Below are 15338 nucleotides of genomic sequence, written 5' to 3' on the forward strand. Positions count from 1 at the left end.
AAAAATAAAAATTTTTTTTAAAAAAAAAAAAAAAAAAAGAAAGAAAAAACCGTTAAACGAAATGATCAATTATCAAAAGCTGTCGAAAAATAAATTTTATTAAACATTCTCCACGCATCGGCTACAAAATATTCGATCTCGTACGAAATATTTACGTGAAATAAAATTGGCGCGTTAAGTTAAAAGACGAGCCAAATTTATGAAATTGTCCACTTGAAAATTCTCGGTGCAGGTTTAACGATATTTTTCGACGCAGTGTCAAAGAGATTGTAAGATTAAAAATTCTATCAAGCAAAATGACCAGTTATCAAGAACTGTCAGAGTGCTTGATTTTCCTATGAAATAAGAAAGGAGAAAATTGACAGAGCTTCGAGGCTGCTTGAGGCTACTCTGACCAAAAGAATCAAAATCCACGAAATTGGAAACGTCATTATAAATATACTACGTATACAATGAAGCCACATTTGAAAGCAGATTTATTCAACGTTCTCTACATAATCAATTACGACTTTACACGAATGATACGTTTGAAAATTTTCAAAGATGCTAAAATAAATTACCTTGGACATTTTTAAAAGAACCTTTAATTGGGCTAAAGACGTCAAGTTATCAAAAACAAATTATTTGGTTATCAAATCGAGTCTATTAATTTTCTGGAGTATAATTTTCAAAGAAACAAATTTCCATTTGCATTCGTCGCAGAGAAGTATCGACACTGAGACAAATTAAAAAAGAGATTTTCGAGTCGGACACTCTAAGATCACACAGGAATACTTCCAAAGCAAACTAGAATCACCTTTCTGCAACACCTGCGACCAACAAATCACCACCCAATATCTGCTATATAAATGCAGAAAATATCGAAACATAAGAAGTAGATACGGATTAAACCAAAACACCGTTCTAATCTGCCAGTTATCAATTACCTAAAGGAGACCCAACTACTAGACCAGTTATAAAGAGATAATTCCAACACGTCGCTAAAGACTTCGTAGTCGATGCGACTCTAAACCCTCATATAAAAAAAAGAAAAAGAGATTTATCAATTTCTGCGTTGCACATTATATATATATATATATTGAAATATATATTTCAATTATAATTCCAATTTATATATTTATAGTGGCTCACAAAACAGTAGACTTTGTCGTGCAACGATTCGATTTCGCACGTTTCTCGTCTGTTTATCTCGGTCGCGCGACGTCAACGATCGTGATAACGCGTGTCGGATCGGTGCTCGAATTCTCGTCGGGAAATCGGTGAAACGTATGGTGCACGATATGGAAAATGAGTAAGAGGAAAACAGGCTGAAACGAGAGTAGACACGACGAGAAAGAAAGAGAAAGAGAGAGAGAGAGAGAGAGAGAGAGAGATAGAGACGGGAAAGGGAAAAAAGAAAAACGGCCGCGAGTCCGGGATTTAATAATTCTATCATTGCAACGGATCGGACAATTCGACGGGCCGCTCTCTCGTCGAAGAGAGACAGAGACAAAGAGAGAGAGAGAGAGAGAGATCGCTCTGCGAGGAACGTGCAGTGCTAACGAGATATCTCGTTAAGCCTAGAACGGACAATCGCGCGAGCTGGAGCGAGCTGTTCGACATGACGAGATCCGCGACAACGACGACGAGATCTTCGTTTCGCCGTTACGTTTTCACCGATATTCGTTAGAATATTAATTTCACGTTGGCCTGCTCGACCCGATACGAAGATACTGCAAGCCCTGCGGTCGACGCGCAAACCCAAGTGATCCAAGTTTATCGCGTTACGAATAAAAAGGTTTCCCGCTCCTCGCTTCGTTTCGCGGCCCGAATAAACAAGGAATCGACTGGTCGACCATTCTTCTTTATTTGCTGCTGCTGGTGAACGCGGCCGGGAATTCGATTCGCTCGACGGATCGTTCGGTTGGAACGATTACCCTCTTTCTCTTGACGATTATTTGGTATTTGAAAGGGGCTGGTTAATTTGTGGACAACCTTTAGCAAGATCGAGAAACTAGGGCAGTTTTTACCTTTCCTTTTGGACTCGAGTTGGTTTCTCATCAACCGTTGCGTTGTTTTCAGTTGGTTAACCATTGGAAATTATAACAATTCGGAATTTTAAATTTATGAATTGGATCTCATCCGCGAATCGACGAGATTGTTCGAGTTTGATTATTGGAATTTTAATTCTGTTTTTTTTTTTTTTTTCTAAAAAAAGTTACCAGAGTGGTCACGATTTAATTTAAATTAAATATATATAAAAATATTCGAACACTATCGTGTTTATTGTAATATTTACGTACTGGGAATGTATTAAATTTCATATCGTTCAATTTTTCATTGATATTTCTTTGTAGCCACTTTGTATATATTTTTAATCTCCTATTCGCCAATTGTAACGTAAAAATGTTCCTGTGGATTCGAGGTTTCTCATCTTGACGTTACGTTTCGATACTCGTTACATTTTTTAGTTGATTAACCATTGGAAATTATAATAATCTAAATTTTCAATAATTTAGTTATTTTTAATTTATGAATTTGATTATCCGCGAATCGACAAGATTGTTCGAGTTTGATTATTGAAATTTTAAATCTGTTTTTTTTTCCTAAATAAAAGTTACTAGAGTGGTCACGATAAATATTCGCACACTATCGTGTTTATTGTAATATTTACGTATTGGGAATGTATTAAATTTCATACCGTTTCGAAGAAAATTTGGTACAACGATGGCATCAAATGTAGGACCTGATAGAAAAATTTTTCATTGAAAGATATTTCTTTGTAGCCACTTTGTATATATTTTTAATCTCCTATTCGCCAATTGTAACGTAAAAATTGTAACGTCAATTTTTATGCGAGTTTTGTACTAGTGATAAAATTAGAAATTGTTGTGTCCGCCATGGTTGTATTATTTAAAAACATTGCAATCATCAACCTGTCCGCTTTTGAAAATGTCCATTAGCAGAGGCAACGTATTAAAGAATTACTATTTTCAGTGTAGTATCATTTAAAAACATTGCGATTATCAATTTGTTCGTTTTTTGAAAATTAAATCCATTAACAGAAACAACGTATCAAAAATTATTCTACCGTATGGTTGCCGTATTGTTTGAAAATATTTTTATCCTCATCGTACATGCATTTGTATTTCGCTCGTTCGTATCATTTACTTTTGAAAATGTTCAATTAAAAAATTATTCTGCCACCAAAGTTATATTTATTTAAAATCGTTAAAAATGATCAATTTATCCACTTTTGTCGATGTTCTTTGGCAAAAGCAACAATTCGTTTGGAACTATGCGCAAATTAATAAAAAAAAAGATCATTTAGTAGGCCAAGAGTGCTGTGTTTCCTCTCTTTCTTCGAGCGCCACGGTTTTTATAGTCATTTACTCTATTTCATTACTTGACACATTGGCGCGTATTTTTAAAACCACTTTGAGATACTTCTCCGGTCTGGTTCTTTTGTTGAAAGATCGTGCAAGTGGTGCTACATTAAAGTGTGGACTTACACATAGGTCAAGTAGATTACAGAGTAACAGGTGGATGGCGAAATTGCTCTAACGAGACGTGTCTTCTTAATTGGAGAGATAAAAATGCCTGCCACGGCGACGAAACGAATTTAAATTTATCTAAGCGATTACTTGGCTGTTGCTTGTTAAAACGCGTTAATTAAAAACAAAAACCGAAAACAAAAATGAAAGAGAAAAACACCAAAATTCAATATAGCGAGACTATTCACTCGTGAAACGACAAGCAGATTTTTCGTAAATATTTCGACGATCAATTCTCTACTGAAAAGTTTTTCAATAAAGCAAACTTTTATTAAATAAATTTTGGCGAATGTTTCGAAGATAAATTCTACGCCGGATCGTTTGTCAATAAAATTTCATTATTCAAACGTTTGTAGATAATTTGTTGTTCAATTCAGCTATTTTTTTTTTCGTAAAAAAAAAAAAAAAATGAAACTGGACGAATATAAAGATAAATACGGAAGGTCAATATTTAGATGGGAATGTGATAGTTGAAAATTTCGTAATAAATAAAACGTATACAGACATCCGATGGAGCATGGTGTTGCGAATTGTTCTAGATAAACCATGGACGTTAATTGTCAATTTTTTTTTTTTTTTATTACTTGTTTCGCGAGTTTGTCCCGTTTCAATCGAGAAAAGTTATGAGCGTTTCAAAGTCAAAGTGCCAAACAAAAATACTCGAGTAAATAATTACTTGTTCACGTTCAGAATTTTACGACGTGTATTTTGGTTCAGCGTGATGAATTCCCGAATTTTTCGGTAAAATTTACACACGAGGCTCGCGATAGACATTCGACAGCGCAGATCACGAAGTGTTTCGTATAAAATTCCTCTAATTCAGCTAAGCTCGCTTTTACGTTACGCGATGCTTAGTACTTTCAAACTAGGCGAAAAGTTGTAGAAAAATTCAAATCCGCGCCAAGTGAGATATATCAAAATTCGTGTAAGTTGTATAGAAGAAGTTGCAACGAAATATTTTCCTCGAGACATATATACGTATATCGAAGGATATTTATCATTTGACGTTTGATTCTATTTTACATAATCAAAATTTGTTTTTGTTGTTATTTGAATTCCCCCCTTCATCTCGTATCATGTAAAGTAGAATCAAACGTCAAATGACAAGTGAATAAATAAAAATGACTAAAAGTAAATAGAACCTAAAATTAAAATAATTCTTAAACAACCCTAAATAAATAGATATACCTAATATTCAAAATATTAAACGAAATTGACAAGATAATAGTAAATGAATGATATGAAAATGTGTAACAAACGACAGAAATCCGTGTGTGTCGTTACTCACCAAACTCTGCAAACAGAAACAATTTTCTTTCGACACTAAATTCAGCTAGATCCAGTAGAGTATCATCGATGGAGGGATTGAACGAACGCAACGATGTCATAGATATTAACGTGAACTTGCAACTAATCTTGAATTTGTACGAATTTGTTCCTCCTCTGTCGACAAGAATAATCGTAGCCCAGAAATAAAAGTAACGCTTGATCGTCGTCGTCGAAGTAAATGCATTACTCTTCGTTCTTTGTGCTGTTCACGTGTGCTTTTTCTTTTTGAATATTTTTTTTCTTTTTTTTTTCTTTGTTTTTTTTTTACGTTAAAGCGAGCAGGTGGGAAAATGTTATGAGAAGAATACAAGAGGCGGGTGGTAGAACGTCGTTCGAGGACGTCGAGGATGATACGTCGTCACCGTCGAAGAATGGTTCCAAAGTGGAGCCTGTTTCCCGTAAAGAGCCTTGATACACGTGATTCAGTCTATGATCTCGATCGTTGATTGCCTCGTTCGTGTCGTCGTCCCCTCTTCGGTCTCCTGGCTTCTTCGAGTGTTTCGGTAGATCCATGTCTGAAACAAAGACGATGATATTGCCTTGAATTTAAATTAATAATATATATAATTTTTTATTAACTGTTAATAATATAATATATAATATCTTTGAATTAATAAGGTAAACGTGTACAAAATTTTTGTATTTTCTAAATCTTCAAATTTTGTATATATTTGGCTCTTTGTCGGAAGCTGTTTATTCGTAAAGAAGAGAAAGAATGTGTTAGTTGAGAAATTTTGGGATTTTATGTAAAAAACGGAAAATTTAGAAATCTAATTTGATTTTCTGACAGTTCACTATGGTATTCGTTATATTGTTATAGTTTGTATTGTTGTGGTGCAACTGTGTATCTTTTATTGGAAAGATTGTAACGTAGCGTTTCATCAGTAGTCAGTAGAATAGGACGCTATTTGGTCAGACATCGCGTTACGCGTTTGAGACGTCTAATGAAAAAGCTTGACGATATTATGCTAGTACGCGTATGCACGTAACTTTGTATAATATTGATATAAATATATAGAATATGTGCATAAAATTTACGCATACATTTTATAAGTAATATAATGCAAAAGCAATAGTAATAAAATAAAAGAGAAGCAATGTTTTGTGTAACAAGTACTACAATTTTCGTATCGTAGTAGAAATTATTTCTTTCTTCATTATAATATTATAAAATATATGTAATTTAAAAGAAATAGTATTCAAATTAAAACAATTGTTTAATTTCAATATTCTGTCTTTTAAATTAAAATATACATTACGCGCAAACTGTACGTAATTACAATGTTATAAGGTATATGTAGTCCGAACGAAACTCAAACTGAAGTTGCATCTGCCTTTTAAATCATGATATATGACTATAATTACGTTATACACAAAGTGTACATAGTCGAATATACTACAAAGTATACGCAATTTAAAATAACATTCAGATTCAATCCATGAAATCTCTTAAAACGTATGTGTAATTAACTTTCGCCACTTGGGCGAGAAACTTCACGTAGCCATAATTTCGTATAAAGTTACGTACACGCGCGCGTTAATGCAACATGCAACGCGAAAATAATGTTTCCCAACTAATATTTTCACACTTTCGCCGCATCAAAAAATTGGCTGCACGACACGTATCGGGCTAAACGACACACTCGCAGTTAGCAGGACAATTTAAGTGACATCAGACACTGTGCATTCTTCCTTTTTTTTTCTCTTTTTCTTTCTTTTTTTTTTTTACTGTGCATGCATAACTCCGCTGATAGAAAAGCAGGGGAGTGGAGCGTTTTCACGCTCGACGTCACAGTACATAGGAGGCGGTATTGGCGGAAAAAGAGGAAGCAAGAATTCCTCTCTTTGACGAGGAATTCCTATAGTGGATTCAATTTATACATGTATCGACATGTACACTACTAACACTAATCTCCTAACCGGGCATCTCCGTGCAACTGCTTACAGGCGATATTAAATTTGTGCTGCGGTTTCATAAAAATACTTTAGTTTTTTTAATTCCCCCTCCCACGGCGAAACCGTGTAACTTGCTATATTAAAATTTCTTTACGATTTCCGGACCGTCGTTGTCGGAGCGTTTTCGTTCTCGTCGACGGCGACGTTTCGACGTCTGTTTTAATTTTTAAACGGGAAGGGGTTTAAAATTTAAAACGCGTTCGTCGTTGGATTAACATTGCAAGGCTCGCGGTGTAGAAAAATTAATTTGTAATTAATTTCTAAAATTATATTAGTATTTAAAATTAATAGACAGCACAGCGTGATAAACGATAGAATTGAACAATATATAAAAGAAACGGCCCGTGTTTATATATTATTTAGAATTTTAAGGTATGAAAGACAGAGAGGGCAGTTATTATTATTATTATTAAGAGGAGACAGAGGTCTGTTTAATATTCTCACCAATTCGAACGAATCGTTGTTCCGTGGAAATTTGTCTCGTTGGGAAGTCAGAATTTTAGATTCGTTCTCGTGTTGTTCAAATCCGAGATGATACGAGTTTCTGGTAATAGGAGAATTTTAAAAATCATTCGACTCGTGGAATGTCGATCGAGTTTGTGTATTTAATTGAAGAAATATATCAGTGAATCATAAGACGGACTGATATCAATGGTTAGACTGCGGATATTTACGCAGTAGAATTATACTTTTATAAATAAAATCAAACGAATGGGATGAAAATAAGAAATAATTTTGTTCGTGGAATATTTTAGAAAGTATACCTTTGCATATTACGTGCATTCATAAATTCGTAAAGCTAAATATTATAATTTTTATCGTATCTATATTGAAATATATTTACCATTTATCTCTTAAACTTTTAATAAAAATGTTTCTAGCAGAATGACTTTGCGAGATGTTAAGCCTATTATTAGCAATTTTATTAAACTAGATTTAATGAAGACTTTCGCCCGATGTTCCGGCGTAGAAAGGAAGGGGGGAAAAAACGGAAAGGAACTGCAATCTTCCATCGCGATAACGCAAGGGCCATGTGTTGCAAAATTGACACACCAGAAATTGGAAAAGGCGAAAATGGGAAGTTTCGTCGCTTCCGCCGTACTCTTTCGATATTGTTTCCTAAAGTTATTACAAATCTCAAGTAATAAAGCCGGAAATTACGAAAATACAAACGTAAGCAAGCCAATTCTCCCCTTTTGTTTAACCGGAAGTAAATTTTGAGACAGAATTTCTTTAGGCTGACTGCAGATCTATTTAAGAGCGTTAAAAATCTCCTCATCTCGCTTTTTTCACTGGAAAGGGAAAAATTTTCAAAAACGTCGCAATTAGATGATAATGGATAACCTTTCTCGTTATTTATGAATATTCAGCCTTTCTTTCATTGATGTGGTAATGTTGCAAATTCAATTTATTCATCTGGATTGTCGAGCAAATTATGAAATCATCTTTCTTAACTCTGTTTCCACAAATGAATGTCGAAAATTCGTTGTTTGTCACTATTCGTTCCGCCTAGGCTCTATAATATTATTAAATTTAAATTTGATTTGTGATACTGTTTATTGTAACATGTAATACGTATAGTTTATTATGATATTAAATATTTAACAAACTACCCATTATAATGTTGCATAAATTACTGCTTCGATAAATTATACAATTTCATTAAATTTCACAAAATTATGGAATCCAAGCGGAAGCTACGACGATGAAACGAAATATTAATCCTTGCACGCCCATTTCCTCTACATTTTAGTAAAGAAAAACGAGAGAAATTCAATAATAAAAATTGCAAATGAAACGTTGCGTACCTAATTCAATGTACTCCTCGCGGAAGTGACTCAATCTGCCCAAACCGGCATTGATCGAAAATCAAGAAACACTCTCGACACATTACTACCGACCCCTCTAACCCATCTAACAACGAGAACGTACGCGCCGCCATCATCTCGCGCAAAGCGGGTACAGAACGCTGGCAAAAAACGCCGGATCCCATTTCTCCCGGTCTGCAAAAAGCCTAATCGACCCAAGCAACGCGTAACGAGCAATTTGCAGGCCGGATTCAATTTATTGCGTATACACTTCCGCGATCGGCTCTGCCACCTCTCCCTCCCCTCACCCCCCCCCCCCAATCTCTGGACAGATGTTGCGGGGGAGGGATTTCCTCCGAAATAACCGGAGAGAAGAAGCGGCGGAAAGAAATTCGCGGAAACGTTCGACAAAAGGGGCACGAAGTGGGAGGAGGGAAACGAGAGACACTGCTGCGCACAGGGTGGAGGGCTGCGAGAGACTGGGGGGGGAGGAGACGGAACGGAAGGGTGAAACGTGCGGCAGCTCGTCGAAATAGCAGTTTAGCACTGATAGCACTTGGCGGACTTTTATCGATCATGTCTGGCAACAGATGGCTCACCCAATTCCCGACGGCGCGTTTTGTCTGGCCGGCCTGATAAACGATAACTAATACGGAACAGAAGAAGCGGCAGCAAGAGAAAAGGGAAGAGAGATGTAGCGCACCGGCTAGGGATGGGTCGGTGGTTGGATATTGTTTCGCGGACTTTTAGCCCTTGACGTGACGTGCCAACATCTCTCGCCACTGTCGTCCCACCCTCCTTTTACCCGCGATGCTTCCCACTCCCCCGCTCTACTGCTACTATACACCTTCTCCCTTCCTACCCTACCCATCTGAGTACACTCCTCTTCTTCCTTCTCGTTTTCTCCACCAGCCACCCCTCGATCGCGTCTGTTGCACAGGGTGTGCCATCCGCGGTCGCATCTTTCATCTAGTATTCTACTATCTGCAGATATACGCGCGCGGTTGATTTTGCTCGGCTGTTTGTGCATTATTTTTTTTGAGTGAATTCAAAATCGTGTATACTGATTGTTGCTGTTACTTTTATGGTTATATAGAATTATGGTTTAGTTTATTGAATGCGTCACTGTTCCTTGTGTTTCTAATTTATTATGCATTGCGTTAATATTTTTCTACCACTTTCCGCAGACAAGACTTCGTTTATTTGCATAGTTGGCGAGCTTAGAATCATAGTCATTCTGTTGTTTTTTGTAATTTCGAATGATGCTTTTCGTAGTAAATATGTTATACTCCTCTCTGCAGATGCACGTACGGTTCTTTATCTGTATGATTTATAACAGTTGCACAATTGGTGAAGTCTGTCGACTTCGTTGTTATTATTTTTACAATAACAATAATTTAAAATTTAATATTTTGCATTTTAAACGCTTTGATACATCATATGAATACGTGATACATGATACAATGATAATGAAAGGAAATTCCAAAAACTCATGAAATTTTCGCCTAGATTCTATAATTTTATGAATTAAAATATTCACAATAATAGGGCAAAGAATTGATTGAAGCGATAATTAACCACAACATAATAAATACTTTAACCTTTTGGTACTAGTATTTTTTCTTTTCATGTAATTTTAATTGGTTGTATTTTAGTCAAATCAAATTTCGATTGATTGTAAAATGTAGGAATAGAAGGAAACCTTGACATCCACTTTCAAGAAAGAGAATTTGATAATCTCAGAAGAAGATTACGAATAAAATGCTACGTTATTGTTAGCACAATATTATATATACGTTGGGATATATTACTATTAGTGATTTTTCTAAACTCAACGGAACGATACTAAAGCACTCGTTTAATCCTTTATTATAGTACGTACTTATTTCACTCTAACACTATAATAATTATCAACCATCAAGTTTTTAATTAATGTAAATTAACCAACAGTCTTATTATCTAATTAGCTAACTATTAACCAACAGACTTCTCCTCTTATAAGTAAACGAAATTCTGGTTATAGACAGTTGATCTAATTAAAGATTCACTGTTTTAGCGAGTGAAATATGATTTGTGAAGATTCGTCTGAAAAGAATGACGGGTCACGAAAGATCTTTTGTTGTCGATGTTTCATCCATGAGAACGAGCTCTGATTTCAATGAAATTATTAGACGAGCAACATGGAAATTTGAGTATCGAACGGAACGATGGGGGTAATAATTGAATAGAGAGAAAACCGATGAAAAATATTTTTACGCTCGTGCACGTAGGAAAGAAAGAAAGCATCCATTTAACATGAATAATATCGTCACAAAATTAAATTAAATTATCGCAAATGATCGGAAATTATAAATTTGGAATTCGAATCCGTCGAATATTTTGTTCAAAATTGCAGGAGTATACTTCTACGTTCGCGTCACATTAAATTCCATTTTGACTTTAAAGTTTTCAATAATCTTTTCATATAACGTTATCAAGTATTTCTCAATCCATCTTGATCCAGACATCATGACCCAGATATTATACGACAGTAAATTTTCCTATTCTATACGTACAAGATTTATACGTCCCACGTTACACGAATCGAAAATTGAAATATATTCTTGAATAAGTTCTTGCTGATTATATATAAAAATAACTATCAGAGAACATTGAAAGTTGCAGTCAATTCGAACAATGTATATTGTAGAATATATTGGAGACAAGCCAATTTTACAAATACTACTCTCGTTTGTATAATTTATACATTTAAGGCAGCTGTCTCGAAAGAGAATAACTGTACAATTATGAACCTCCTCACTTCACTTACATTTACATCTCAAACAATCAATAAAAAAAAAAAAAAAAAAAAAAAAAAAAAATCGAAATAAAACTGTTCTGTACGAGACTCGAGCAGCTTTGCTTGTACTTTCCAATCGCGTTGCACGAGCTTCGCTATGTTGCACATTTCTCGTCCTACTGTCGTTCAAGCTCTCCAGTTCCCAAATTACAAGCTCATCAAACCGACCAACAACAAGGTGAGAAACACGCCTCCAACGTATCAAGACTCCCTTTCGAAAACATTCGAAACAATTGTCGAACTATTTCAACTACTCTCGTTCTACACCTCGGCAGGAACTTGGCCAGACTGTTGCTGATGCAGTTCCTCCCCCTCATTCCCCCGTTACAGATTCGAACTGTTACTCAGCCGTGTTGCAAGTGTAAAATTTCACCCGGTTACGTCCCCCCCCCGCGCTCTTTTCACCTCATCCGGCGTTCTCTTCACGCCCCCGGTTTATACCATCGGTTTAACGGTTAATCCCCGAGAGCTTATCTGATCGCGTGACTTCAACGAGAAGTTGGAGCACGCCGCGCCGACCCGGGACACAACCCCCGTCGCGCGCACACAGCTCCGCGGGGGCGTTAATACACGGGTTCGCCCTGTTAGTTTACACGGTTTACGCGATAAAATTTCCGTCATTAAGCATCGGGGCGTAGCCGGTTCACGCGCTGATAATGCACTGCGTGTTACGGTGATTTCATCGTGAATACTCGAGCTCGGGTTCTACTCCAACTTGTTACACGTCTTCCTATCCACATCCTTGACAATTCGGGCTTTAAATTGATATATTATGTGTTGTTCCATAACGTGGCAATAAACGTATAGTAGTACGTGATTAACGTCTTCAGTTGTATTTTTTATAATTTTTTACTTTTACATTTTTTTAAATAATTTTCTTGAATTAATCCTTGGAAGTCGTTTGAAGATAGTTGTACAATTATAAGATGAGTATATATGATTTTTCTTCCAATTTGTCATACTAGGATAATTTAAATGGCTGAAATACTCGACGACAGAAAAGTGTAATGTTGCTGATTAAATATTCTATAAATATTGATAAAAGATTAATATGAAAAGAAACTTGTTGCTGATTAAATATTCTTAACTCGTGGACAGTTTGAATAAAGAAGGAGAGGTAATAGCAGAGCTGTAGAATGGGTATACATACAAACAATAAAAATGTAACATTATATATATAGTATTTATAAACAATATCCAATGTATACTGCTTTCTATAATACTACGAAGTTTCAAGAACTGAACAATACTAATTATACTATATTTATATGGTATAGAGTATATTCTAGTATTCATATAGCATGTAGTATATATAGTATATAGTATATTCTATATTATATACTAAATTTATATAGTACAGAGTATATTCTAGTATTTATATAGCATGTAGTATATATAGTATATAGTATATTCTATATTATACACTATATTTATATAGTACAGAGTATATTCTAGTATTTATATAGCATGCAGTATATATAGTATATAGAATATTCTATATTATATACTATATTTATATACTAAATTGCTACATGATTCTGAATCGGTTAAATTTTTATTTCTGACAATGTCAGATAAGATACAAACAAGTAGACCAAATAAGTAGATCAGCAGCAAAAGCTTGTAAAAAAATATCGGCTCGAGCTGATAAACGCAACGGATCATCAACGGAGTGATAATTCTCCAAATGTAAAAGTTTCGTCAGCCGTTTTCAAATAATCGCGTAATATCCCGCGGCATATTGTTCGTCTCGACCGTACTAAGTGATATAAATTTTCGAATGAAAGTTTTTAGGGAACAGCACGAATGCGCGGCGTGTAACGAAAGTGCAACTTTAAAATGATCGAATTTATTGCGACGCGACGGGCACGTTCGTCGACGAACGCGCGTTTTACATCGCGCGAACTTCATAACGCGAATCCGCGGGGAGAATGTTACGAAACGAAGTTTCGACTTTAAGATAATTCTCACAGTTCAGCGTGTGATTTTTTTTTTAAACAGTTGATCGTTTTGTACTATATATCGTAGCGCGTGCAATGGCGACAAGTACAAATTTGATTCAGCGACATGTACGCAAAGGCAAATTTTTATATTAGATACTTCTAACGTTTGACGAGAGTAATTTAACTTTTTCATTAATGAGTGAATTAGTGTCTAAATAAAGTATTGCATGTAGACGCCTAGTTCTTGATTTAGGACTCTGCTTGGAATTTTTAACGATTTAACATGTATTTTAGTAAAATTGAAAGATTTGAATGAAATTCAATTACGAGTTTTGTTAAATTGTTAGAATATGTTGATATATACGTGTATTGTAATAATTATTACACGTGTATATTTATTGTAAAAGCAATAGAACTGTGAGATGGACGAAAGTGATAAACAATTGAGAGAGAGAGAGAGAGAGAGAGAGAGAGAGAGAGAGATAAACAATTGTTTAATAAAAAGAAAAATTCAGACTAAAGAATAGGTGTGATAAAACAAAATATGACAGGAAGGATTCACAGTGCGATTGAAAGTATGTACTACTAGTAATATGTGTACATGCAATAATAATAATAAGTAATAATAATATAATAATATAATATTATAATAATAAGTAACAATAATAATAATAATAATAATAATAATAATAATGTTAGTATAATAATAATAATAATAAGTAATGTGTGTACATGCAATAATAATAATAACAATAAATTCATTAATTTTAATGATCTTATCAAATTGCAACTAGACCTTTCGATTTTAAACATATATAAGACGCTGAAATTCGAGAGTGGTTCAAAGCTCAGCGACCAAAACTTTCTTTGAATTTGAAATATTTCAAATTTGACAAGGGGTAGATTTCTTCCCCCTCTCATCCCCCCCCCCCACCTTCTCTCTGACTGATAACAAAACGAATATTTCCACGTCGATTGTCGTAACGAGAACGAATTTGGATTTGCGTTAGGGAGGCGAACTAGAGCAGACGATAACCATCCGTTTGTTTCGCAAAAATAAGCAGCTTGGCCAATTCCGGCTCGATACACCGGCTATTACGCTCAAATTAATAATCAATGCTAATTGCCATTGTCATTAGGTGAACGACCATTATACGTCGCGAGTAACTACGTCGTTCGATCTACTTTGCCCCAACTCCCACACCTCCCTCTCCCCCCGCCGCCGCCGTCGCGATTAACCGACAAATTTTGCAGGATCGAGCAGAAAATTTATTCGCCTCGCGTGTTGGCCGCCATCGCCGCGTTCCGAAAAATATCGCATTTTATTTCTGTCGTGCCGTGGAATCATTATTATTCGCGGTATCGCCCGTATATCAATAATGCGACTATTTCAATTATTCCGCGCGAACATTTATCTTTGATTTGCATGTAAATTGTTAACAACGATTCCCAATAATCGGCGCGCCCGCGAGGCTTGACAGCCTGACGCGCACGCGAATTTATTTATCCTTTCTCTCCGTGGCCTTCGTCTCTGTTTTTCTTCCTTCACCGGTGGAAATTGCCGCGCGATAATATAACTTCGCGCCCGGTGAAATAAAAACTTTTCAGCTCGACAGTGGGAATTTGTATTGGTTATGTATAATTACATTACGACGCGATAGGGGGTGGGGAACGTGGCATTTCATTAACAGACGAGTGCTAACGAGTAGACCAATAGACCATAACGTTTTTGTGCATTTGCACGGGGCAAATTGTGTAGAATGTAACTGTATAGAACTGTACTGCAAAGTATAGTAAAGTTTAATATTTAATTATATTATCGTATTGGTGTTATATTTTGTAATATAGGCGAAAGTGTCTTCTATCGATTTTCTATCGATAATATGTAATAAATAAGATATAATATACTTTGTAATATGTAATTATATAC

General features: G+C 35.4%; 1 protein-coding gene across 4 annotated transcripts in view; it reads right to left on the minus strand.

Moving 5' to 3' along the window:
- Positions 1-4716: 4716 nt before the first annotated feature.
- The window catches only part of LOC122528817 (lachesin-like), a 97602-nt gene continuing 86980 nt past the window's right edge, over positions 4717-15338 (minus strand). Inside the window, exon 7 of one of the 4 annotated variants that reach the window (XM_043654342.1) lies at positions 4717-5377. In XM_043654342.1, the coding sequence (XP_043510277.1) occupies positions 5127-5377 (251 nt within the window). In that variant the 3' untranslated portion in view covers positions 4717-5126. The remainder of the gene's footprint in view (positions 5378-15338) is intronic. The other 3 variants (XM_043654340.1, XM_043654341.1, XM_043654343.1) reach the window with 3 other exon arrangements.

The sequence above is a fragment of the Frieseomelitta varia genome, unplaced genomic scaffold (assembly GCF_011392965.1).
Source record: "Frieseomelitta varia isolate USP_RPSP 00005682 unplaced genomic scaffold, Fvar_1.2 scaffold_262, whole genome shotgun sequence".
In the NCBI taxonomy this organism is placed as follows: Eukaryota; Metazoa; Arthropoda; class Insecta; order Hymenoptera; family Apidae; genus Frieseomelitta; species Frieseomelitta varia.